The sequence below is a fragment of the Salvia miltiorrhiza genome, chromosome 1 (genome assembly GCF_028751815.1).
Source record: "Salvia miltiorrhiza cultivar Shanhuang (shh) chromosome 1, IMPLAD_Smil_shh, whole genome shotgun sequence".
Taxonomy (NCBI): Eukaryota; Viridiplantae; Streptophyta; class Magnoliopsida; order Lamiales; family Lamiaceae; genus Salvia; species Salvia miltiorrhiza.
In genome coordinates, this window is record NC_080387.1 from 45,392,578 (window position 1) to 45,418,472 (window position 25,895).

Sequence of the window (25,895 nt, forward strand, 5' to 3'; positions counted from 1 at the left end):
AATTAAAGTGGAGTAAGGGCCCCACCTGCTTTTACTAAAAATAGAAATGGATACTAAAATGTGGGACGACCAAAAAAGGAAAGTTGGATACTAAAAGCTAGGACGGAGGGAGTATATGATAATTATATTTGAGTGGAGATTGAGTTCCACATATTTTTATAAATAGTGAGAGCAAAAGTTTTTGGATCATTGTCAAATTAGTAAATGTCACAATTTTCAGGGACGTCCCGATATGATAATAAGGTCACAATTTTTTAGAACGGATGAAATAATATAATACTACTCTCTCCGTCTGAGAAGAGTGTGCATAATTATTGGTGGAACAAGTTTTATTAAATATTAGATGAGTGTGTTATTAGTGAAAAAAAGAGACTTGTTTTTATTAGTGGAAGGAGTCCAAAAAAGGAAAATGTACTCTTATGAGACGAATTAAAATACCAAAACATACGCACTTATGCAACAAAGAGAATATTATGTTTTTTTTAATCAAGAGGGAGTAGTATTCACTATTCAATATGATTTCGTATTCAGTAAATGTAATTCCATCTTACCATGTCATTACGTTAACAAATACCTTTATTTTCTAGTTGAGCCTAATTTTTCAGAGGCATATTCCGCTACCTCTAGATGCACGACGCATCCACTATAATTAAATTCAAATTGAAAATTGATAAATCTTAATTAAAAATTGATAAATTTTAATTAGAGATTAATGAATCATAATTGAACTTAATTAGAATGAATGACCTAGATGCACACAAATTATTTTTTTTCCTTTAGCTCTGAACTTTTATCCAACTTGATAAGCGAATTTAATTAGAGTGAATGCACATAAAGATGCACAGAAGAATCCATTTTCCTTTAGCTCTAAACTTTTAACCAACTCCATAAAATCAAGTGTACCGAAACTATAGTGAAATACATTGGCAAATTAAGATAATCAAGTAAATGTTGTAAACCATACTGTCAGTATTCGCCTTGAATACACTCTAGCTTCACCACATCTGTTAGCAGTCAATTAAAGTGGCATTTTGCCAACATTTCTTCAAGACCGACGCGCAGATACCTTCTCTGCGACGGCCTTGATCTGTTCCATCCTTTCGTCAACTAACTGCCGCAGCTGCTCCTCTACATTGCCCTGATCTTCTTCCTTCTCTATCCCATTCGATTCATCGCCTGCACATTTAAACATGGCAAACGACATATCTTGATCGAACTGAGATGGGATATCAACTAATCGCTTTCCGGCACCTTCAGCTTCTTTCCCCATGACATCAGCCTTCACGCGGTTAGAGACGATAGTGACGTAGTTATCCAGGTACTTGTCGATGGGATCCAGACTAAGATAGATTAGTATCTCCCAGCACTGCAGGAACTGTCTCTGGTTGATTTTCAAACTTTTCCGGACATCTTCAACAATATTGGCAGGAGGTTCGCATTGATGGGGCTGGCTTTTTTTGGAGAGGTTTTCGTGTTTCAATTGTGATACAGCTGGACTAAGGGCTTCATGGATTGGCTCGAAAGCAAGCAGGCGTTGCACATCGATGCAGGTCCTCACATGTTGAAGGGAGTCCACCGGTTCTTCAATGGTAAGGTCGTAAACATTGTCGGAAATTGCTATACCATTGAGCGTTTTGAGAAGTCTAGCACCATAACCCTTCCGCTGGTATGGAGGAATGATTAGTATCTGCCATCAACAGATTAATTTCAATATAGTGGAAGAATATAAATTCAATAGGCTTTCTATTCTATCTCGCAAGTAATGCATATATATGCCTAAGTTTAAGAGATCTTAAGTTGAAGACAAAAAGACAATTTGCACCTGACCAAGTCGAAGCCGCATAGTATCAGGGTATTTGTGAAAACGATAAACAGCTGCAAAACCAAGTAACCTCGTGCAACCATCTTCCTGTCCTTTCTGCACTAGGATATAGATTTCCCATCTTGGATCAATAACATCAATAGGATTGCTACCTGTACCAGCACAAAAAGTTATCTAAACCATTACAGTCACTTTCTATAAACCATGAAGCAGACAGACATACCATCAACTAGAAGAAGAACGAGTGGCACCAATCGACTGTAAAGCATCCCCACCCCAGTACCAGTAACACGAAAAACCTGCAGTGCAACAATAAGACAATGGGGGGAAAAAATCAAAATGACACATTCAGGAATAACACATTTTGTATCACTCAGGAATAAAACATTCAGGAATAAGGTTCTAAGAATTTATCAACAAAAAGAACAAAGTTCTAAGAAAATAAATACATGCTTGATACTATTTGTATCACTCTAGTAATACTAATATTCACTTCAAAAGGCTAAAAAAATAACAATAGTGGTTATATTAATCAATGATCAAAGACATCTAGCTGATGAATGATGACAACAGCAATCAAAAAGATAATGCACAATTTAGCAAGACTATTTTGACGTCCCAAATTGATATCATGGCAGAAACATCAAGCATTGTGAATCTAAATTTTAGAGGCCGATCAGGCACTAAAATAATCTGGAGAGAAGTTTTAATGTCAGGCAGCATGATGAGAGAGACCACAAAGTTTTACCATAAGTTAACATGCATATTGAGTGAGAGGATAAAACTACCTCAGTATGGGCAGGCTCTTCTTCTAGTTGGCGATCAGAGTTGCCACTACAACCATTATTGGTGTCTTCCCGCAAACCTTCTGAGTTGGAAACGAGGGATCTGAATGCACACAATTAGAAAAACACTTGCACCTTACTAGGAAAGGATAGTGCGCAGCATAGAATAAAAGAGAATACACAAATGATTGATTCAGCATACTTTACATAGTGTTGTTCGGTTGAAAATGTTTGAAGGAAGTCATCTTTCCCATCAACAATATTCTCAGCAAAAATATTCTGTAAGAATTATGGTAACTATTACATTTCATACATATGAATTTTGCAGTAAAGATCAAGCGAATTATCAGATGTGTGTTAAGAATTACCTGAAGTGAAGTCTTCAGATCTGTTATTCCCTTGCCTCCCTAGAAGTTTACTAGTAAAAGTCAATAAAGCTTGATCATGGAACCCTAAACAAAGGATGATAATATACTTGCAAGTTTACTTAAAAAAAGGTTGTCAGAAAATCACAATTTGCAAGCTACAGCCTGGGATAGTTTGCATCCTCAGTTACTTTTTATATGCATGGAATCAGCTCATACAGTCCATGACAAGGTTTTCTGTCATAACCCAATGGAATCAGATCTATTGCCACTGCTGCAGAATTTGGTCTAAAAAGGTAGGACGAGAAAGGGTCGTGTGGCAGATTCACAATAGTCAGAAACAGCCAAAAGATTTCACATCCTCCACCATTCATACTAACTCACTTCACTATTATATGGAGACAACCAACCCTAAAGCAGAAAAGGAAACATGGATAAAGGATACTCTAAACAGACCAAATTTACTTGAATTTGAGAAAAGCAAAGTTACAACACAGAAAATATCCTGAATCTAGAGAAACTGATGACATCTAATGTACTTAAATGATTAGAAAGTCAAGAGGCCAAACACCACAAGCTAAAGTGAAACTTTATCACTTCATTAGTTCATTTGACAATTTCATCATTCAGATCACCCTAAAAATGTCAGTTAAGAAGACTTACATCTGATGTGCTCTCAAAAGAAATATCAGCATATGCATGGAAGGACACACTGCTAAGCCAAACAGTAATCTGCAAAAACAAAAGACCTAGATATGACACGGGTGATTAAATAAATAGATCATGCTATTACCAAAGAATTCATGAATTGTATCCTTGAGTCAATTTGCATAAATAATATGCATTACCACTCCTTTTTAACCAACATAGGCATGTCTTACCAAAACCAGAATAGAGGTATGCATTAAGTCGAAAATAAAACTCCATAGTTGGCTACGTCTACAATAAAGATCTCTCACTATATTACATCATATAATCAGCCTTGAAATCTTGCATAATCCCTCTGGAAAGGCAAAGCTCGTGTATTTTGCAGGAAACGCATACGACGAAAAACATATCGCGATAAACTACTGTAAATAGAATGGCAAAGAAAAGATAGAGGACTTGCAGTTTCATTTCATTGTTTAATTTGAAGTCCTGCAAGAAAAAAATTACCCCATAATTTCTGAAATTATGTAAAATATAATTTTTGAAACTATTGTACTCAAAGGAAACCTAGGGATGTTGTATTAGTTGAGTGGCAGAAAGTTTAAGATATGTGTACCTTGGAGGACTCTGCCTCTATACTGCTTTTTCAATAATTTTTTCCTTTCTAATAAAAATGAATATCTCTAGAAGATTAAGTTCCCTGCTTCCGCCTCCGCTTCACCTCGCCTCATATTTAAATTGATTCAGTGCTCGACGTGCGATGCTCAACAATCGACACTTGAGTGCTCGACGCTTCAGTGTCGAGCAATGCACGAAATGGTACATAAGGGTAAAAATGTCCTAAATAGGTATAATTTATTGATTTGTAAATGGGGGATATTTTCTAGGTTTTGTCTTTCAAAAAGGGTATATCTCATTTTTCCCCGATTGGAAAAGGTCCAATCATTAACTTTAAACCCAAATGTGCTGTCAAGTGTCATGTACTAATACTTTTGCTGCACGCCAAAAAGATCTTCATTTTTGAACAAAATAAATAGCAAAATAGTTTAACCCAGTGAATGATCTAGAGAGAAAATAAACCAGATGATCCCTTGTATTGCCTACCTTAATACTAAAACTAAAGCTACTTGATAACACTTTTACAGCATACAAGTATATTAAAATTTAAGAAAATAATCAGATTTAATCTTTAGAGCTTTACCTTCAGGCCCTGATAACCGTATATCTTTCCTTCATCTTCAAAAAAGTGGTTTAAGTCAACTGGTTCAATTCGGAAACTGTTCTGAGAGTCCACTTCATCCTTGCTAGAAACTGTACATGCAATTAGATGATTGAGAAAATAGAGAATGTAATCTTATAATACTTGAAACAAATGACCCAAAATCCAAAGGTTCAATCAACATGTCAATTGATTTACTTAAAATTAAGTCACGGAGCTTTTACAAAGAGAATCTGATTCAAATCACAGAAACAGACTTTCATTATGATATTATTCATGGAGTCAGCTCCATTTACATAGCTAATTAAGCTGTTCTATTTTCGGTTAAATAAAATAAACTTATTCATTGACATTAATTATTCGAGATTAATGAAAGTACACCAATTGCACGAACAGAATAAAAACAAAAAAAATCTAGCGCAAATCAGTATGCCGCCAATTACCAGAAAAAATGTTAAAATAATACTAAATTTTACTAACCACTCAAAGTCGATAATTCTACTTTCTTCGAAGTGCCACATGACATAGAACCAAACCAAACGGCGTACACTCAAAATTAACGACAGTAAGGTGAAAACACTGAAAATGCAGCTAAAATGAAACAAATTAGACTGGGAAATTGAATGAAACGTACCCAAGTAAATCTTGATGCACTCATTGGCTTCAATCCCAGTATCTGTGCAGAAAGTTTAAGAAAAATAAGCAAATTAATAAAACCTGAAGCTACATTTCGGAGAACGAAAAGGGGTTTGTTAAATGAGATAGCAAGGAAAAATCGGAGGTGAGTGAAGTACCGATTTTGGAGAAGGCAGCACGGCGTCGTTTCTTGTTGTCCGAGACAAGATCAGAGGAGTGGTGCTTGGTTCCCATTTTGGGAGATTAGGGTTTTGAGATGAGGAGCGGGAAATGTTTGTTGTTAGAGGCGGGAACTTCTGTATTTATAGGCTACCCTGTCTTGGGTCTTCGCATCCACACGCCTTCCACGTGAGAATTTCAGTAGCTCATCTTTCTCTTCTTCTTTTTTTTTTTTTTGGTTCCTATTTTAGTAGTTTTCATTTTTCAAAACAAATGTTACTAGGAGTCTACGAGAATTATTTAACACGAATAACGCAAGGTTGAAACAATAGAATTAGAAGTATTACAAATATAGTTGATCTATATATATATATAGTGTTGGGTTCAGGTAGAACCATTCCCTTAGATAGAAAATATAACTAATTTAGACCACAGAATTTTTTCATGTGGCGTGCTAAAAAAGTGACACATGACAAGGAGCTTCCAAGACAATATCTGTCTAGAGTTACAATCGGAACATAATTTTTGAATATTTCAAAAAAAAAAAACTTTTTTTTTTTAATTTTTATATATACTTCCTTCGTCTCACAAAAACAACAATATTTATAAGTGGCACGAGTTTTAAAAAATATTGGAAAAAAAGGAATGTGAGTGGAAAATGAGTCTCACTTTATAAAAAGTAAAAGGATTGTGGTGGGTTAGTGTACCAAAATATAAATGTTCATATTTTTATGAGACGCCCTAAAATGACAAAATGTTCATGTTTTTGTGAGACGGGGGATTATATTTTTTTAAAAAAACTGACATATTTTCCATGCATAACTTTACACACAAAAATGCATTTTTATAGCCCCCAACCCCAGCCAACCCCCCACCCCACCCCCCATTTTTTTTTTCAATGAAAAATTCATTTTTTCTGTAGGCTTCATTAACACCATATGCATGGTTCAGTTTTATAATGTGCATTTTCTAATTTTGCAATATGTATGGTTTACTGACACAATATGCATGATATTTTTCCCTCTTTGTTTTCTTGTTTTGGTGCTTCTTCGGCTTAGACGAGTACTTTTTTTCCTTTCAAGGTTTTTTCCACTGGGTTTTCCTTGAAGTGGTTTTAACGAGGCTCGGCCTTTAGTCAGCATCGTTGTGCTATCAAGGGTGTTTGGTTTCTCTCTCTTTTTTCGTTTTTATATACAACCTCAATTTTATTATGCATGATATTTCTCGCCCCCAACCTCCCACCCACTATTCCCCACCCCCACCAATTTTTTTTAATTAAAAAAATATATTTAAAAAAAATGGTTGAAAATTCATTTTTTTGCAGGCTTCATTAACACAAGATAAATGGTTCGGTTTTATGATTTGCATTTTTCTGTTTTGCAATATGCAAGGTTCGTTGATAAAATATGCATGGTATTTTTCACCATCCCATCCACCCCCAGCCCCACCCCCAAACATAAAAATGAACCATGCATATTGTAAATCAGACTGAATCATGCATCTCGTGTCAATGAATCCTGCAAAAAAATGTATTTTCGATAAAAAAAATAACTAAAAAAATTTAAAAAAAATGGTGGGGAGGGTGGGGATGACAAAAAATACCATGCATATTGTATCAGCAAACCATGCACATTGCAAAACAAAACACTGCATTTTGTAAAACCGAACCATGCATCTCGTGTTTAATGTAGCCTACAAAAAAATGATTTTTCGACAAAAAAAATAAAAAAAAAATTTAAAAATTGGGGGAGGGGGTGGGGGTGGTTGGGGGTGAGCAAGGGGGATGGGGTGGACGGGGGCAAAAAAAATCTAATTTATCACATTTTTGTGTATAAAATAATGCAGGGTTCTATGTAATAAAATGCATGAAAAATATGTCGGTTTCAGAAATCTAAAAAAAAAAGTTAAAAAAATTAATATTCGATTTTTTATTTTCGATTTTACCCCTGCGCGAATTTGGCATTGGAAGGCCTCTGCCACGTGTCACTCCCTCAGTGCTCCACATGGAGAAAATGTGTGATCCTTATTTAAATCTAGTGTGAATAGGCAAAAATGTCCACATCCTTAAGTTGTATAGTAAAAATGCCCTAAGTTATAAAGTTAAGCATTTTATGGCCTAATTATGTGAAGTGTCTATTTTAACATTTGATGTTGATGGGTTTGCTTGGTTTTTTGTGAAAGTCTTACACATTTGACCGAGCGAACACATGTACTCTTGACTGATAGCTGTCAAATCGTTGACTTTTATGTCTGATGGCTGTCAAATCGGTCAAATGTGTAAGACTTTTACAAAAATCAAGCAAACTCATTAAATCAAAGGGTATTTAAAGAATAAAGCATATAATGCTTATGTTTTTAAAAGATGACATTTTTCACATATAGCTTAAGGAATAGGGCATTTTAAATTTTCACTCTTAAATCTATATACTACCAAAGGGTAGGGGATCTATATGATTTGCTCCCTATATATATAATATAATTAAAATTTGGTTTGAATTTTACTACTCCCTTCATTCCACTAAGCATGACCACTTTTTTTTGGCACGATTATTAAGGCTAAATTTATTCACAACCGATTGTTGTAGATTGTAACAAGAAGACAAAAAAAAAATAAAAAAAAAAGATAAAATGAATGACAGTATCAACTTCTCCAAAATCAATTTTATAAAAATTGTTATGACATGTAGCATACTTTTGTTGGATAAATAAATTAATTATTATATTTTAAGTTGAAGTGGGTTACTATAAAACATAGAGGTTGTATAATTAAGTTGATATATAAGTTGTGCATGTGGAAGAGAGATAAATGAAGTTTTTATTAAAAGGTTGAGTTGATATGTGTTGTTGATAAATATAGACAACATAGTTACTCCCTCCGTCCACTAATTCATGACCTAAGGAGCAAAACACGGGTTTTAAGAAAAAGTGTATTTTTATTAGTTGAGTGGAGAAAGGGACCCACAATTAATGTATTGTTTATTAGTTGAGTGGAGAAAAAGTGTATTGTTTTGGAACCCACCAATTAAATATAAATAAAAACTTACTAAAAATGGATAGGCCTTGAGTTGGTGGACGTCCCAAAAAAGAAATAATGCCTTGAATTAGTGGACGGAGGGAGTACAATTTTTTATTTTTTATTTTTGATAAATTAACAGTATTAAATAAAGAAATTTAAAGACCGCGCCACAGGGGACTCGAACCAATACCTTGGCATTGAGCATTAACCTCTTACCGCTTGACCAACACACGCACACATAGTCACAACTTTTTTTTTGATGAAATTACATTATAAATAATACAAACCACACACACACCCCACCTAGTGGTTATTGTGGCCGAGAGTACTCGAACCTGTGACCTCTTGGACAAATATAGTCACAACTTTTTGTTAAGAAGAAAAGTGATTAAAGGTTTAAAGTGATAGAGAGTGGTGGAGCCACAACTTTTTGTGAAATAAATAGATTTCCTTTTTTAAAAGTGGCAATTTGTAATGAGACAATTCAAAATGAGAAATTGGTCATGTTGAATGGGACGAATTGAGTATTTTTTAGAGATAAATTATAAATAATTATACTACCATACAAATTAACCACACAAAATTTTACACAAATAACTAAAAAATGAAGAACAACTTATTATTGCACTTTGAAACTTACAAAACAAGAGAGAGAGAGAAAGATAATAATTTACTTTGAAATTTTGCACTATTAGAATTGTTTCATTTTTAGGTACACAAATTACCTTTATTGATTTGCACATCGTGTAATGCACGAGAAATATTTTTATATCTCTAAAGAGAGAGAGAGTAATTTACTTTGAAATTTTGCACTATTAGAATTGTTTCATTTTTAGGTACACAAATTACCTTTTATTGATTATTGTAATTATAAAATTGTCATAAAATCAAATTGAAATTGAATTCAAATTAAACTTTGACCTTTTAATATTAACTAGCATTTGCACATCGTGTAATGCACGGGAAATATTTTTATATTTCTAAATTTATATAAAATTGATATCAACTTAATATCATATTTATAAATATAATAAAAGTTACCTTTAATTAATTAGATATATTTTATTTGAATATTGAAAAATGAAAAAAATTGCAATAATAAAAATTGATATTATGTAAAGACAAAAAAATAAGTTAAAAAATAAAAAATAATTAAAAAACATATTTACTCAATAAAAATGAGAGAGGAGAGAGAATTTTTTAAAATTTTAATCTTTAAATAAATATAACTTTTATATTTCAAATAAAATATTTACATAAAATATATCAAATTAAAGCCTTTATCGCGATTTTTAATTTGATATGTATATTAAATATATTATAATTAAGCGAATTCCATAATTTTAGAAATAAATAAAAAGTCAAAGAAAAAGAAAATAATTTTTTTTATAGATTATAGAATTGTAAATAAACCTTTCATGAGTTAGTGGACTTAAATCCTTTAATTAGATATGCGAGAATGTGAGTGAGAGATAGTGGGCTTGTGAATGAATTATTTAATTCCTAACCTTCAGACTAAAAATATTTACAAAATTGGCAATGAAATCAATTTCAAATTGATTTGAAATCAATTTAGAATTGTGAACTCTTTTTTTAGGGTTAAGGTGCAGATTAGCCCCTGAACTAGACCCCCCTAGAGCGTTTACCCCCCCAGACTCGGTCAAGGCGCGTTGACCTCCCTGAACTCCCGAAACAAGGGTGCAAATAAACCCCTCCGTTAAACGGAGCCCAAACGTCGTTTACTTTATTTATTATTATTATTTTTTATTTCTAGTGGGCCCCACTCCTCTCTCATCCCAGCCACCCACACCCTCACCGCCGTTCTCCAGCCGCCGGCTGCCACTCGCCGTCATTCCTCCTCACCACCAAAAGCCGCCGGTTCTCTACATCTGCACCGCACGGAGCGGTCGCGCCACCTCCTGCTGCTGCGCCTCCGCCGCCACCGCTATCAACCACCTCACGTCGCCTACCTCCAGTCCGCCGTCGACCCCTACGCGACTCAACATCTGCGACCAGTGCTCACGCTGGATCCAGATCCGTCGACCTCTCCACAGATCGAGCCTCTGCGTGCATCAGCTGGCCGCGCAAGGCGCGACCTTCTTCTCCAGCCAACCGAGTGCAGCGCGGCCTTCGTCTTTGCACCCTTTATTTTGGAAAATTTCGCAGTCACGCATTAGGGCTTCGTTTCCTCCCATTTTTCTCACTGAAAATCAAAAGTTGCTGGTGGGAATCTCCGATGGCCTCACTCTTTAAGGTAAATTTGAGTTTTCATTCTCTAAATGTTTGAATATCGGTAAGAAGTAATCAATTTATTGCAAAATTTAGCTTCAGTTTGAATTCCTGCATTCGTATTCTAGTTTCAGCTAATCTAGGTTAATGGGAAAATCGTTTGAGCTGCTTGCATAACAAAAATTTGATGTTATGCATTTGAGTTTTTTGTTTGCTGAAACCAGGCAGCTAGATTTGTTTGCTAATCTAGATTTCTTTTCCGGCGCCAATCAGCCGGCCGTGAACGGCGCGGTCTGATTTGTGGAGAGGTCGACGGCGGGCTAGAGGTAGGCGGTGAAGATGTGGGCGGTTGGGATGAGAGAGGAGTGGGGCCCACTAGAAATAAAAATAAAAAATAATTTTTTTAAAGAAAACGGCGTTTGGGCACCGTTTAACGGAAGGGGTTTATTTGCACCCTTGTTTCGGGAGTTCAGGGAGGTCAACGCGCCTTGACTGAGTCTGGGGGGGTAAACGCTCTAGGGGGTCTAGTTCAGGGGCTAATCTGCACCTTAACCCCTTTTTTTAATATAGTATAAATATAGATTGAAAGTAATTAATTCAATCAACTAATTAACTCTAAATGAATATAAATAAACCCTATCGGGGCTCAATTAACCTAAATATGGTGTCAATTGAATGAGAACGATGATAATACATCGACAACATTTGGAATGAGGGTTTAGTGCAAATTGAAAAAGAGTTATAACATAAAGGGCAAAGGTGCAAATAGGCCCCTAAACTTAACACCCTTTGAGCGTTTACCCCCCAGGATCGGTCAAGGAGCGTTGACCTCCCTGAACTCTTGAAAAAAAAGAGCAATTAAACCCCTCCGTGTAACGGAGGTCAGACTTTGCCCTAACATAAAACTACATAACAAACTTGCATAATGTTGTGCACATAATATATATATATAGGGTTAGCTTCTATGGAGACCACGCCCCTACATAGAGAACAAAAATAAAATCATGTGCGTCGATCTTGCTTAATCTAACGGTTCATAAAATTTCCTGATTTGATTTTTCATGTAATTAAATATTGGTTGATTAAATCCACTGAAATCTGGGATCACGTTGAATAAATCCCGTAAATTCTGAAACTTCCTGTTCTGGGACCTGATCCGTCAATGAACATAATATGTGAACATTATTATGTTCATTTGTTTTCTTACGAAAATATCGACGAACATTAGTATGTTCATTTATTTTTTTACGAAAATATCGACGAACATTAGTATGTTCATTTATTTTTTACGAACATATCAACGAAAATTAGTATGTTCATTTATTTTTTTACGAACATAAGTATGTTCATTAGTATTTTCAACGAACATATCAATGAACATAATATGTGGATGCATTATTCACGTAACAGACTCTTCATCAAACTAATATTCCACAAATAAAAGATTTGATTGCCTATATCTATGACAATTAACGAAAATATCAAATCTTCACCAGATGAATCATCACCCTTGGATATACCAAGATCGACGCACATGATTTGGTCTTCATTCTTCGAATTTTTGATGGTTTCCATAGAACTCTATCATATATATATAGGGGAGGACTAAAATAAGTACACTTCTTAAGATATAAAATAAGAATCATTTTCAATCCTTAGATCATCAAGATTTACGGTTGATTTAATCCTGTTGGATGAATTCATGGTCCTGAGTTCGAATCCCTAAGGTAGCAAAAATTTATTTTTCGCAATTCATACCTTTATACAGCGAATTCATAAGTGTTCTACATAAAATTCATACATTTTTTATAATTCTTATTTCTTATTTTAAGATATACTCTCACGGTAGCACTTCCCTATTTATATCATCATAAAAAATTATTTCTTATTTTCTAATTCATACAGGTTTATCATCCATCATTCTATACAAGCTAGCACATCAGCAACCAGATTATTCGATCTATCAATGTTCACTATTTTTATTTGAATTCCGTTATGTAGGATAGAAAACATCCTATCTAAGGCTCTGAAACATAACTTTTAACTCTGACAGCCAATTTCTTTTCTTATACACTTTATTTAAAACTTTGGCAGCCAACACTTTATTGTCCATCGAAACAAGATCGAGAATGAAAAGTTATCGAATATTTTACAATACAAACGTGGCCGACCGCAAAAGTGGCCTACAATATAAATGATATTTGAGAAAGACATGCATCATATGGCACATCCATAATAATTTAAAAATCTCAAACATTCTTAATGAAAATTCAATTTGCAATGACAAGCTTTCAGAATAATCATCAAAGTCATGCCGGTCCAAACATCTCCAACTAGATATTGCACACCTTCACTGCCAACACATAACTCTCCATCTCAAGGGTATTCACGTCTGGTCAAATATTTTTTTGAAAAATTCCGATCTTGAAATCCTCATTCCTCTTATTCTCCACCATTTACGTCTTCATTCAATTTATTTTGAATATCCTTCAATGCATTCTCTTTGTTTTCCCGGTTGACGTCCTGTTCAATGCAGGTTTTGATGTTCTATTTTAAATTCTCATTGAGCTCTTCATAAGTATTATCTATCATCCTATACAAGCTATGTGCATCAACAACCAGATTCTTCGATCTATCAATGTTCACTATTTTTATTTGAATTCCTGTTAGGTAGGATAGAAAACATCCTATCAAAGGCTTTGAAACATAACTCCTTTACTTTGGCAGCCAATTTCATTTCTTATACACTTTATCTAAAGCTTTGGCAGCCAACAATTTATTGTGCATCGGAAAAAGATTGGGAATGAAAATTATCGAATAGTTTGCAATACAAATGTGGCCGACCTGCAAAAGTGGCCAAAATGACCAACAATATAAATGATATTTGAGAAAGACAAGCATCATATGACACATCCATAATAATTAAAAATCTCAAACATTCTATATGAAAATTCAATTTGCAATGACAAGCCTCCAAAATAATTATCAAAGTCAAGCTGGTCCAAACATCTCCAACTAGATATTGCACGCTTTCACTGCCAACACATAACTCTCCATCTGAAGGGTATTTACGTCTGTTCAATTAATTTTTTGAACAATTCCAAACTTGAAACCCTTCTTCCTCTTCTTCTCTACCATCTACGTCTTCATTCAATTCATTTTGAATATCCTTCCATGCACTCTCTTTGTTTTCCCGGTTGACGTCCTGTTCAATGCAGGTTTTTATGTTCTCTTTTAAATTCTCATTGAACTCTTCATAAGTATCATCCATCATCCTATACAAGTTAGGGCATCAGCAACCAGATTCTTCGATCTATCAATGCTCACTATTTTTTTTTTTAATTCCGTTAGGTAAGATAGAAAACATTCCTATCTCTATCTAAGGCTCTGAAACATAACTTTTTTACTATTGCAGTCAATCTCTTTTCTTATACACTTAATCTAAAGCTTTGGCAACCAACACTTTATTGTGCATCGGAACAAGATCGGGAATGAAAAATTATCGAATAGTTTACAATACAAACATGGCCGACCCAGAAGTGGCCAACAATATAAATGATATTTCATAAAGACATGCATCATATGACACATCCATAATAATTAAAAATCTCAAACATTCTCTATGAAAAAAACTGAATTTTCTTAAAAAAAACCTGAAATAGGTGTCATCAAAGATCCTTTGCGCCTTCCACCCGGTATACACACAACCTGAAATCTTCCTCCCTTCATCTTCATATGAGAAGAAAAAGTCCAAGTTGTGCTCTTAAATTTATTATTTATCTATATAGAGCATCAAAGATCAAAAGTTGTAACCTTTCCCATTTTCAATAAATACCACCGCTCATTTTGCACAAAGAAAGAAAGAAACACCCCACAATCTTTTTACTGAAATAAGAAAACATTTCGTTTTCATTCAAGATTACTAACCAAAATAACTACAAATCATTCAAGCCCGAGTTAAATATTCACCAACGTCAAAAGGAAAAAGGAAACATACCAAACCACTACTAATCTATATGCCAGCCACAGAGTAGCACGGGAAATTTACTCGCAAAAACCGATCGAAACAACAAAATCCAACAAACGCACATGAAATATATTCGTTTACCATCTAGCCACACGCAAACATAGATATTTCATAGATTAAACTATACACCACACAAAATAAAAAACAAATCGTGAAAAATAAAAAACTTGGGCCAATAAATACCTGCGCTGCAGGAAGTGGGGGGATCTTTATGCAAATTCTTTAGCTCCTTTAAGATCCGTTTCGAAGTCGTCGTTCAAGAATCAGATATGCCAAATTGAATTCAAGGGCAAAAAAACTGAAGCCCACAGACAAAAATGAGAAATTTTAGAAATCCCAAAAATATAAGCTTTGCTTATATATACGAACGATCAAATTCCTTGAAAGAAAGAGAGAGAGGAAGAAGACTTTTCACCGACCGCCTTCTGTCGCATCTCGCAAGCTACCACCAACTGAAGAGAAAGAGAAGCTGAAATCAAGCACACAGAGAAAGATAGAGAAATCGCCGGCGGGTGTTGTAGTCAGGCGAGGGTGCGAAGATGAGTCGTTGCTGGTCCGGCGAGATACCTTGTCTATCCTGGATCTTAGCATTGACGTGTCTATGATGTAGGAAGATTGTTATCAAGAGCGAGAGAGAATCTTTGAGAGAAAGAAGCCATGGATATTGTAGAGAAAGAAAGAGAGAATTTAAGGATTTTTTGTGGAAATTTTTGTAATGAAAAATCAGACCGAGATAGAACAAAATTGAGAAATGAGGATGAAGGTGGAGGCGGTGAAGTGGTAGAACTCGCCGGCGAGGGTCCGACAACGAAGATGAGAATAAGAACCGAAGAGAAATTTCTGAGAGAAAGAAGAAAGAGAGAGAGAATACTGTAAAGAAAGAGAGAGAGAAAATGCAATAAATGTGATGTAGCAATAAAGCTGTGAAACACAGCAGTGTATTCAACCTCTTTTGTGTATAAGAGTGAGAAAGAGAGAATGCAGCACCACAAAACGCCAAACAACGCTTCCCCCCTAATGCATTTAGGCGGGAATCTACGTGCGTTTTAGAACTACAACAACATCAAAAACTACCACATGCCTCTTTATATGTTATATAGATAAGTACTCATTCATGTTATATAGATAAGTACTCATTCCGTCCCACGAATCTTGACACATTTTCAAATAAGGTAATAATTAGTCCAAAAATAAGAAGTCTTAATTATATTATCTTTCATACTTTATCACTTTATTACCTTCTCTCTCCTATTTTATCACTTTTATACTTTATTATCTATATATTTAAAACACTAATCTACAATTCCTTAATTTTCACGCCGAAAGAAAATGTGTCAATATTCGTGGGACAGAGGGAATATGATTTATATAAATAAGCCCATTAACTCAACTCCATTGGCGAGAATAAAGGAATAAAGGCCCAATGTTGACCCATCAATTTTTTTTTGATCTCTCCATTCTTCGTCCCTCTCTCACTCACCGCTTCTCTCTCTAAAAAAAAAAATCAGCATATCTCTCCCTTCGTAAAATCCGGCGTCACTTCGCCGTCGACCATCACCAGGACCACCCTCGTCTCTCTATTCAATTTCTCTCTCTCACAATAGCCTCTTTCTCTCTCTCTCTCACAACCCCCGGTTCCGTCCCAGCTCTGCAAGCAGCAGTGCGCGACTGCGCCGCGCCGCCGCTCTCGCCTAGCCTTCCCTGTTGCCCCGCCCCGCCTCCTTCGGCTGCGGCAACTTCGTCCGCTGACTCCGCAGTAGCAGCAGTTTCTAACGCCCATTTCCGGTATTGCAGGTAAGCCGGCAGGCTATTTGTATGTTTTAGAAGTTCGATTTTTTTTTTTTTTTTTTTTCCCGGTGTAAATTGGGGCAAACTTGTTACTCTTTGTAGAATAAACTTTCCTTCGATGAATGCTGATTGTTAAAATGAAAGGGGAACTTCTTTCTTCAAGCTCAAATAGAGCAGATTCTTTTATTTTTTGAGTTGTTAATATGAACAATGGTTATTAACCAAGAGACAAAATTCAGCCAACACTTCTACAAATTACACAACAGATATAAGTTCACACTCTATTGGCAGGGAAATGGCCAAAACGTGGCTGAACTTGGCTTTTATATATAGATATAGATAAAGTTTTACACTCTCGTCCATATTGCAGCATTAGTTGCTTTCTGCTAACGCTGAAACTTAACACTCCGAACGCCGTTCGCCTCCGCCGTCATGGGAGAAGCTACAAGGTATACTCTACCCGAGACCGTACGATCAACGGTGTTCAAAGCATCCGAGTCGTTGGAAGGCGCCTCCGCTAAAATTGAGGGCTACGATTTCAACAAGGGCATCGACTACCATGAGTTGCTCAAGTCCATGGCCGTCACTGGGTTCCAGGCTTCCAATCTCGGCGACGCCATCCAGCTAATTAACGAAATGGTTTGTCTTCGACTATGTGCTTAGTTGGTTTGTGATATTTCACTCTCATGGTTGCTATATGGGAAAATTGGGCCTGCGTCTCTAAGTAGCTCTTATAAAATAATGATTCCAAATGTTGATAGACGGTGTTAATCTTGCAGTTTCAGCTGCAAGCTTTGAGATTGTACATGATTTTTTTCGCTTACTATCAGTTTGATTGTGGGTGAAGCTAGATTGGAGGCTTTCTGATGAGACTCCAGCAGAAGATTCCAGCCAAGAGGAGAGAGAACCTGCATATAGAGACTCTGTGAGGTGCAAAGTGTTTCTTGGTTTTACTTCGAATCTGACCTCTTCCGGCATTCGAGATATTATCCGCTTTCTTGTACAGCATCGCATGGTGAGTGCTGTTCAGAGATTGTTTTAGTTCGGCAGGTTTTCAAATTATAGATGAATTGATTGATTTGAGGTTTGACTGTTGTGCAACAGCATTTTGTTTCACTTTAACACTAGTTTTGGTGCACCTTATATGATTGCCAATTGATATGGAAAGACATAGAAGCTAACTAAAGGATTATGGCCATATGATACATAGCTATTGTTTATGTCTTACTGGATGTTGTACTGGAATTTTGTAGCCCATGATTCAGCCCTTAGACCTTTTAAAGCTATATATAGTCTCATCTTAACTGTTTCCACCTTATGATTTCATATTCATGTAATATTACCTGAATTTTGGACATGGACTCTACTATATTTCATTTGTGATTTCCAAGGACGAGAGAGTCTGGCTCTATTGATAATGTGTCTGCAGGTTGATGTTGTGGTAACCACAGCAGGTGGTGTGGAGGAGGACCTTGTTAAGTGCCTTGCACCGACTTATAGAGGCGACTTTTCTCTGCCTGGAGCTGTTCTACGCTCAAAGGGTCTGAACCGCATTGGTAATTTGTTGGTTCCTAATGACAATTACTGTAAATTTGAGGATTGGATCATCCCTGTTTTTGATCAGATGTTAGATGAGCAAAAATCTCAGGTATTACTCACTCTATTGTGCATTATAAATTTGTTTTTTTTGTTGTTGTAAAATATAGTACTTATGAGATCCTTTAGTGTCTGTATGTTTGGACTGTGTTATATCTTAAGGCCATGTTTGCTAGGGAAGATAAGGCCCATATCGGGTGCACATATGCATCTTAAAGCCATGTTTGTAGGGAAGATAAGGCCCATATTGGGTACACATATGCCCTTAACTAGTTGTTTGATAGCCTAGATACCTAATCCCTTAGGCCCGGAACTAAGCAAACCCCGATTTTAAAATATTGTTCCTCATTAAAGTATACATCTCGCCTCTCCCCTCACATACCCATTCCTTACATCAATACTGCCACAGATTAGACTTCATGAAGACAAGATTACCCTCTGTCTACCCAAAATCTCTAACAGAGAAGGGACTCTTCTCTGGCAAGTTTCTGCATAACGTAGCTCTAGCATGAGCGAGAGGCCAAGAGTGATCCAGACATGGAAAAAACACTCACCTCAAAAGTCAAATCTCATTAGTTTAAGTCAGAGGCTGCTGATTTCGCACACAGAGGCTGGGATTCTTAAGGGTGGTTGCCCCTTTCTGTGCGAATCATCAGCCGATGAAGTTAGAACTATATGTTTAGTTTCATGAAGAAACTTGCAACAACCCTTATGGATGATGATGATGATTGCGAAACATTCCCTTTTCTCCAGACCCTAAACCCTAAACTGATGCAAAAAGAGGCTGTGGTGATTTTTTAATCTAAAGATCAGATTTCGAGCGAGCCTTGTATCTTGGTGAGGCGAGATCGGTGTGTCTGTGAGATGGATTCTTGCTAGGCGACTGGTTTTCGCAGCCATGGCAGGTTTTCCCCTTGTTTTTTCTCGGATGATAAGAGGTGAACCTGAGCCTCAAGATCTGCAATATATATATATATATATATATATATATATATAGGGTGTGGTTCTAGAGAGAATTACATTATTTGTGAGAACGGGAGAACCATCAAATCTAATGCATTCACTGTAAAAATTAATGCATTCGCTGTTAAAATTAATGCACTAAAAAAAAAAAATGCTCCCTTCAGGATTCGAACCCAGGTTCTATATTCATCCAACAAGATGATGCATCCACCGTAGATCTTGATGATTGAATGGCTGAAAATGGTTCTCCGTTCTTTTTTTTATTTATGGTTCTTTCTTGAACCTCTCCCTATATATATATATATTGGGACATGTTCGTTTTTTTAAAATGATAGTGTTAGAATTGTAAGCTCCAAGCTTAATCTAGACTTTACACTAGGACACCAAACAGTTCAAGTCGTCTTTTGAGAACACTAGGATTCTCCAATTTTGCTCAAGATGTTTAATTTATTAGCTGAGCAAGCTGACTACTTATATCTTGCTGATCTTATCACACTTGATGGATAGTGATCCAGTTCTACGGTACTAGAGAAGGCTGGAAAAAGTATTTTATGTAACATCCCACATTTTATAAGTTTAGAAGTTTTAAATTTCTATTCGTTTAGTTGAGAAAATTCTTCCACTAGTTTAAAATTCTCGATATTTGTATGTTAGGGAATTTTAGGAGTCCGATATTACACCTAGATCAGACATTTGTTGAATGTGTGAGTGAAATAAATTTAGTTTTAAGTTCAGGCCTTTGGATGAATTTAATTGATATAATATAATTGGACTTAGTCTTACTATCATGTTGAAAGATAATATACTTTGGGCTTAAGTCGTTGGTAATGGGCTAGATGAGTAATTTATATCTTATTTTATTTTATCAAAGTAATAATTACAGTATCCGGTTACAAGCAGTTTCAGAAAAACCTATTCTAGAATATTCTTTTGAAAACCGTCAACTATTTCTCCACTTTCTTCTCTTAAGAACTACTTTTAAAATTTTGATAATTTGGGTTTGGTTTATTTTAGTTTGAGTGGATGAAATTTAAATTCATAGTGGTGCGAACGACTTTTATATTATATTTGGTACTCTGTTAAACCAGGTTTATAAGTTCTGTTTTAATTGTGATGCTTTTGGATAGTATTATTGTTCTAAAGATTTTAGATTGAGTGTTGTTCCGAATTGCTTGGTTTGTGTTTTATTTCAAAGTTGTACTAAATTTCTAGAAATTGTATTACAGATTTGCCTAGGATAAAGTATGTATATAAGGGTGTTACATTTAGTGATATAAGTGGAAGTCTAGAAAACCTTTTAATTATTTACTAAACACCACACATTTTCGGTACCTCCTACACTGAGGTAAATTATTTATGTTATTTCTATATTTAAATGCTAAGTTAAGCATGATGAAATGTTATGAAATAAGCAAGCTTGAAGTGTTTTTGTAAAGATATATCATAATGTTTTTTATTGGTCTGAAGTAATACACTATTCCTATTCTTATATATTTCTTTCCCGAGAATGGTTTTAGTGATCATTTATGTATTGGTTTTTTCATAGATGATTTTTATCACGACTTTGTTTTATTTCTAATTAGAATGTCTGGTAATAATATTAATATGGTGGTCATGCATAAGGCTGCAAAAACCAATTCTTTAATTGGAAATAGAATGAAAGAGTAAGAGTATTAGAAAACCTGGATGCTATAAGTAATTTGTGGCATGAGACAAGAGAACATGGACTACATACATGTTCGATACTATGAGGCTGCACAAAGAGTGGTTAACTTTGTATCCCTATGCATTATTCCACGATTTATGAAACATAGAATAGAATGGTAGTTCGAAAACCAGATTGGGTTGACAAAATAAACTTCGATAAATTCATGTATGCTTTTAATAAAGAATTTTGAGATAGTGTACAAAAAATTGATGAAAATTACAAGCCTATTGAAATGAGGAGAAACCCTATAAAAATTATGAGGATGAAGAATTCGAAATAGGCGATATTGAAGAGAATGATGAGTTGAGAAATATAAGTGTTGAGGAACCCTATAAAAATTATGAGGATGGAGAATTTGAAATAGGCGATATTGAAGAATAATGAGTTGAGAAATATAAGTGTTAGGGTTGTTACAATTCTTTTCGTCTTACCGTAGTAATTTGAAATAATTGTTTTGAATATAAGTTGAATGGATTTATTCGAATCATTTTTGTTGTTGCAACTTGCAATGTTATGAGCTAGCAGAATTTAAGCTATTTTCTACTAGGTCATAACATCTCAACATGGAACAAAACAATTCCAAAAAGATCATCCAACTTACATTCAAAGCACTTATTTTCAAAATTATTGGGAAAAAACGAAAAGAAATGTAACAACCTAATATTTATATTTTTCTACTCATCATTCTCTTCATTGTCGACTATTTCAAATGATTCATGCTCGTAATCCTCATAGGGATCCTCCTCTGACTCACTAATTTCAATAGGCTTGTAGTTTTCGTCAATTACTTGTACCCTAAAGTAATTATCTTGAAATTTTTGATTCAAGACATCCATGAATTGATCAAAGTTTATTTTGTCAATCCGACATGGTCTTCATACTACCATTCTATTATACATTTATACGTTTCATAAACCGTATGCTAACGTGCAGGTGATACAAAGTTAAGCACCCTCTGTGCATCCTCTTAGTGTCGAACACGTTGTCTGATAGCGTTAGATCAGCTGCAGTCTGCAGATTTAGGATTATCTTTATTATATTAGTTTTTGTTAGTTCATAGTTATCTTTTATTTTTTCGCAGTAGTTCAATTATTTAGGGTTAAGTTTTTAGGTCAGACTCATGGGCTCCAAGTTAATTAATTGGGCCTCAAGTCATTAGGTCTATATATAGTTCTTTACGATTTAGGGTTAATTATCTTGGGATCATTGTTTAGGGACAGCAATAGCTGTAGGGCAGAGATATTTTTCTCCGAGGGCCTCGCAGGAGGAGTTTTATATATCGTATTTTTATTTTCTTTCTTATTTCTTCATCTTCATACGCCTTTACTCTATCAAATTGGTCCGACCTGCCGGATCAGAGACGATGGTGGCAACTACCAGGAGTACCGAACAGCGACTGGACGGATTAGAGAAGGCGGTTGAAGAACTGATTACAGCGGTGGACGGGTTTCGTACGTATCAAGTTTCAACGGACTCGAAACTTGACGCGCTGCTGAAGAAGTTCAATATTTCCCCTACTGGCACCGGCGATGAATCAGAGGGAAGCCGTGACCCCGAATCGGAGACCGAAACGCCCACTCCTTTTCAGGTTTTTCAAAAGATGGATCTTCCCAATTTTGACGGGACAGATGCACTTGCATGGCTCGCACGTGCTGACCAATATTTTCTCGTGCATGAGACACCAAGGGACAAGAGATTGAAGACAGCCCTAATCGCTATGTCAGGCCCGGCCATGGCGTGGGTGCAACTGTTGCTGCGACGCTGTCCGACGCTAACCTGGACTCGATTCAGCCGTGAACTTCTGAATCGGTTTGGACATAATGCTGCAATTAATGGGTACGAGGCGCTGGGGGCGACAAAACAGGAAGGGTCTTTGGAGGATTACATCGCTGCATTCGAAGGGCGTGCGGCGCAACTTCCTGATTTCACGGATGAGCAGTACCTTGGTTTCTTCTTGAGTGGGCTCAAACCACACATTCGCAAACAAATCCAAGACCCTACGGTCACGGATTACTCGGCAGCAGTTTTGATGGCTCGAAAGGTTGAGCAGGAACCACCGCCAGTTACCACAGCAAATTACTCTACCAGGCCAGTGTTCATTCGACATTCTTCCCCGGTCAGACCTCACAGCGCCCCACCAGCGACGAACACATCGTCGGTTGTCTCCCACACGTCGTCCGCTTCCCCGGCTGCCTCCCTCACTTCGTCTGCCCCTCCCCGCAATTTTCGCAACATCTCCAATGAGGAGTACATGAAACACCGTGCAGCTGGCACTTGTTTTCGTTGCGGCCTGAAATATGGGCCATTGCATCGCTGCCCACCTAAAACACTACAGGTTTTAATCGGTGACATGGAAGATGACCCGGGCAGGGACCTAGAGAATTATGAGGATACCGGGCTGAAGGAGGAAGTCCCATGGGACCGTGTGAATCAGCAACCGCCTTGAGGACAAGGCTGTTTCGACAGGCGGGCAATTGATAGCGTTAGATCAGCTGCAGTCTGCAGATTTAGGATTATCTTTATTATATTAGTTTTTGTTAGTTCATAGTTATCTTTTATTTTTTCGCAGTAGTTCAATTATTTAGGGTTAAGTTTTTAGGTCAGACTCATGGGCTCCAAGTTAATTAATTGGGCCTCAAGTCATTAGGTCTATATATAGTTCTTTACGATTTAGGGTTAATTATCTTGGGATCATTGTTTAGGGACAGCAATAGCTGTAGGGCAGAGATATTTTTCTCTGAGGGCCTCGCAGGAGGAGTTTTATATATCGTATTTTTATTTTCTTTCTTATTTCTTCATCTTCATACGCCTTTACTCTATCATTGTCCATGTTCTCCTGTCTTGTGCCATAAATTTCTCATGGCATCCAAGTTTTTTTATGTATTTCTCTGGGTGTGATAAAATATTCAGGTTAAATTTGTAAAGTTTTAGCACAGAAAAGAAAATTGCTGAAACGATGGTTAAATAATAAAAAGTATTGCTGCATAACCCATGTCTGCTTGACAACTCCATTGATGGATTTATCCACCATCGAATAGTATCTCAGTCTTCACAGCTTGTTATATTCAGTTCCCCAAGACAATTCTGCATACTACTTAGGCTTGTATTTACACTAGTAACCCACGTGATATTTTATTTTTGTAATAGTAAGTAATAAGTAATTCTTCATACTATTCGGGCCTTTATTTTATTTGCTTCTGTGAAGGCAGCCATTGCATAATTATAGATGATTCCTGTTCCGTAATTTTGTTACTCTCATTTTTGCAGAATGTACTGTGGACGCCTTCTAAAGTAATTGCACGTCTGGGGAAAGAAATCAATGACGAAACTTCATACTTGTACTGGGCATATAAGGTACACTGGTTCTAAAAATTGTTCTTCACTAAGGTTCTTCATGTCTTATAGTTTCTCAGTGTAAATTCACAGGTCTTGCAAGAGCCGAAGTAGGTTATTTATCTAATTTTGTGGGCTAACATAATATGTCAGCCAGTTCTTCAACTTTGTTTCGTGTGACTCTTCTTGTTAAAGGATCAGTTCTTTATATTACCCAGTCAACGCCAATTTATCAGATTATTTTTCTATTCTTTTCTTGTTCGTCGCATCTTTCTGAAATCATTAATGTAAGGCCGGTAAGTGATTATAGAGGTAAAACCTTTACCAACCCAAGAAATAATTAGCCTTAATACATTGTTTCGTAAGTGATAATGGAAGGCTGGTAAGTAATATTTAGGCTTAAAACCTCTGCTCAGATGGATCTACTCCTGTTGTGACTTGTGATAGTGTATGTTTTAGGAATTTATCAGAATAACTGAACATAGCTAATCAGGTCCTTTTTTTTGCCTGTCTGTATTATGGTACTAACATTATTGGTAACTATTAGATTCGGCATATTTGGGGATATTTGTTACAAAAATGGATTGATAAGAGTTTTTTAGCAATGTGATATCTACTTAATGTCTGAATTGTTGGTCCTCATGCACCCTTGCAGAACAATATACCTGTTTTCTGCCCTAGCTTAACAGATGGCTCACTGGGTGACATGTTGTACTTCCACTCTTTCAAGAATCCTGGTTTAGTAGTTGACATTGTCCAAGGTAGATCACTTCCCATTATATGGCATTCCAGTTTACCTCCCTGGTTGATTAATGTTACTTTGTTGTATTACAGATATTAGGGCAATGAACAGTGAGGCTGTCCATGCTGGCCCAAGGAAAACTGGGATGATAATACTTGGAGGAGGGCTCCCCAAGCATCACATATGCAATGCAAATATGATGCGAAATGGTGCAGATTATGCGGTGTTTATTAACACTGCACAAGAGTTTGACGGGAGTGATTCAGGTGCTCGTCCAGATGAAGCTGTGTCCTGGGGCAAAATTCGAGGTTCTGCCAAGACAGTTAAGGTTTGGCTTTTCACATAACTCTATATCGCCGTTCCTTCTTAATTCCGATGTGCATTGTGTTGAAGGTAACTTTGGTGTAGACTCTTTAAGTCTCGGTCCTTTGTCGAAGCAGGTTCACTGTGATGCAACCATTGCTTTCCCTCTACTCGTTGCTGAAACCTTTGCGCAGAGAAAGGGATTTGCTGAAACAAGCTAGGGCCGTATCCCCTAATCCGGCCACATAGATCAAGACATGATTTGACAGTGACTTGATTATAAATTTTCTATATCCTGTTTGATATTTTTTCTTTTCCTGTGATTTTGCTTGGGCTATTGAATGACAATGTTACTGGTGATTTTTTTCACGAGATTGTCACTTTATATTATAACTAGTTTTTCACCGGTGCAATATGTTTTATGATTTTATCAAATATATTAGCTTTCATAACTTTATTGAATCTCACATTGAAACCTAAAGGCATCTGTAATTGTTTGTGCTAACTTCAATATTAATAAACTCCATCTCTAATAGTTTGCTTTACTATGCAACAG

At 36.1% G+C, this 25,895-nt stretch overlaps 2 protein-coding genes across 3 annotated transcripts; one reads left to right on the top strand and one right to left on the bottom strand.

The window, feature by feature from the left end:
* Window positions 1-838: 838 nt before the first annotated feature.
* LOC130986081 (histone acetyltransferase type B catalytic subunit) lies at window positions 839-5,871 on the bottom strand. Its single transcript, XM_057909360.1, has 10 exons — window positions 5,634-5,871; window positions 5,474-5,515; window positions 4,822-4,931; window positions 3,636-3,704; window positions 2,976-3,014; window positions 2,810-2,886; window positions 2,611-2,710; window positions 2,046-2,121; window positions 1,823-1,974; window positions 839-1,687 (listed from the first exon to the last, which is right to left on the bottom strand). Exons 1-10 carry the CDS (start codon window positions 5,707-5,709, stop codon window positions 1,046-1,048), a joined length of 1,383 nt encoding a protein of 460 aa, XP_057765343.1. The 5' UTR covers window positions 5,710-5,871; the 3' UTR covers window positions 839-1,045.
* Window positions 5,872-16,302: 10,431 nt separating this feature from the next.
* LOC130986097 (deoxyhypusine synthase) lies at window positions 16,303-25,752 on the top strand. 2 transcript variants are annotated; one of them, XM_057909384.1, is made up of 8 exons: window positions 16,303-16,700; window positions 17,065-17,333; window positions 17,542-17,709; window positions 18,124-18,342; window positions 24,229-24,315; window positions 24,950-25,055; window positions 25,129-25,364; window positions 25,477-25,752. In XM_057909384.1, the coding sequence occupies exons 2-8, from the start codon at window positions 17,127-17,129 to the stop codon at window positions 25,558-25,560; spliced, it is 1,107 nt and encodes a 368-aa protein (XP_057765367.1). In that variant the 5' UTR covers window positions 16,303-16,700; window positions 17,065-17,126; the 3' UTR covers window positions 25,561-25,752. The 2 variants fall into 2 exon arrangements, with proteins under 2 accessions (XP_057765367.1, XP_057765374.1); XM_057909391.1 differs by lacking the exon at window positions 16,303-16,700 and having other exon boundaries at window positions 17,192-17,333; window positions 17,546-17,709.
* The last annotated feature ends 143 nt before the right edge of the window (window positions 25,753-25,895 follow it).

What these genes read in the sequence shown, in the direction of transcription:
- LOC130986081 (XM_057909360.1), bottom strand. Translation starts at nt 5,709, where the DNA reads ATGGGAACCAAGCACCACTCCTCTGATCTTGTCTCGGACAACAAGAAA. An exon ending in ACGGTTATCAGGGCCTGAAG is followed by an intron (nt 3,705 to 4,821) that starts GTAAAGCTCTAA and finishes TTGTTTTTGCAG; the next exon opens with ATTACTGTTTGGCTTAGCAG. An exon ending in ACCGAACAACACTATGTAAA is followed by an intron (nt 2,711 to 2,809) that starts GTATGCTGAATC and finishes GTGTGCATTCAG; the next exon opens with ATCCCTCGTTTCCAACTCAG.
- LOC130986097 (XM_057909384.1), top strand. Translation starts at nt 17,127, where the DNA reads ATGGGAGAAGCTACAAGGTATACTCTACCCGAGACCGTACGATCAACG. An exon ending in TTCTTGTACAGCATCGCATG is followed by an intron (nt 17,710 to 18,123) that starts GTGAGTGCTGTT and finishes ATGTGTCTGCAG; the next exon opens with GTTGATGTTGTGGTAACCAC. An exon ending in ACTTGTACTGGGCATATAAG is followed by an intron (nt 24,316 to 24,949) that starts GTACACTGGTTC and finishes GCACCCTTGCAG; the next exon opens with AACAATATACCTGTTTTCTG.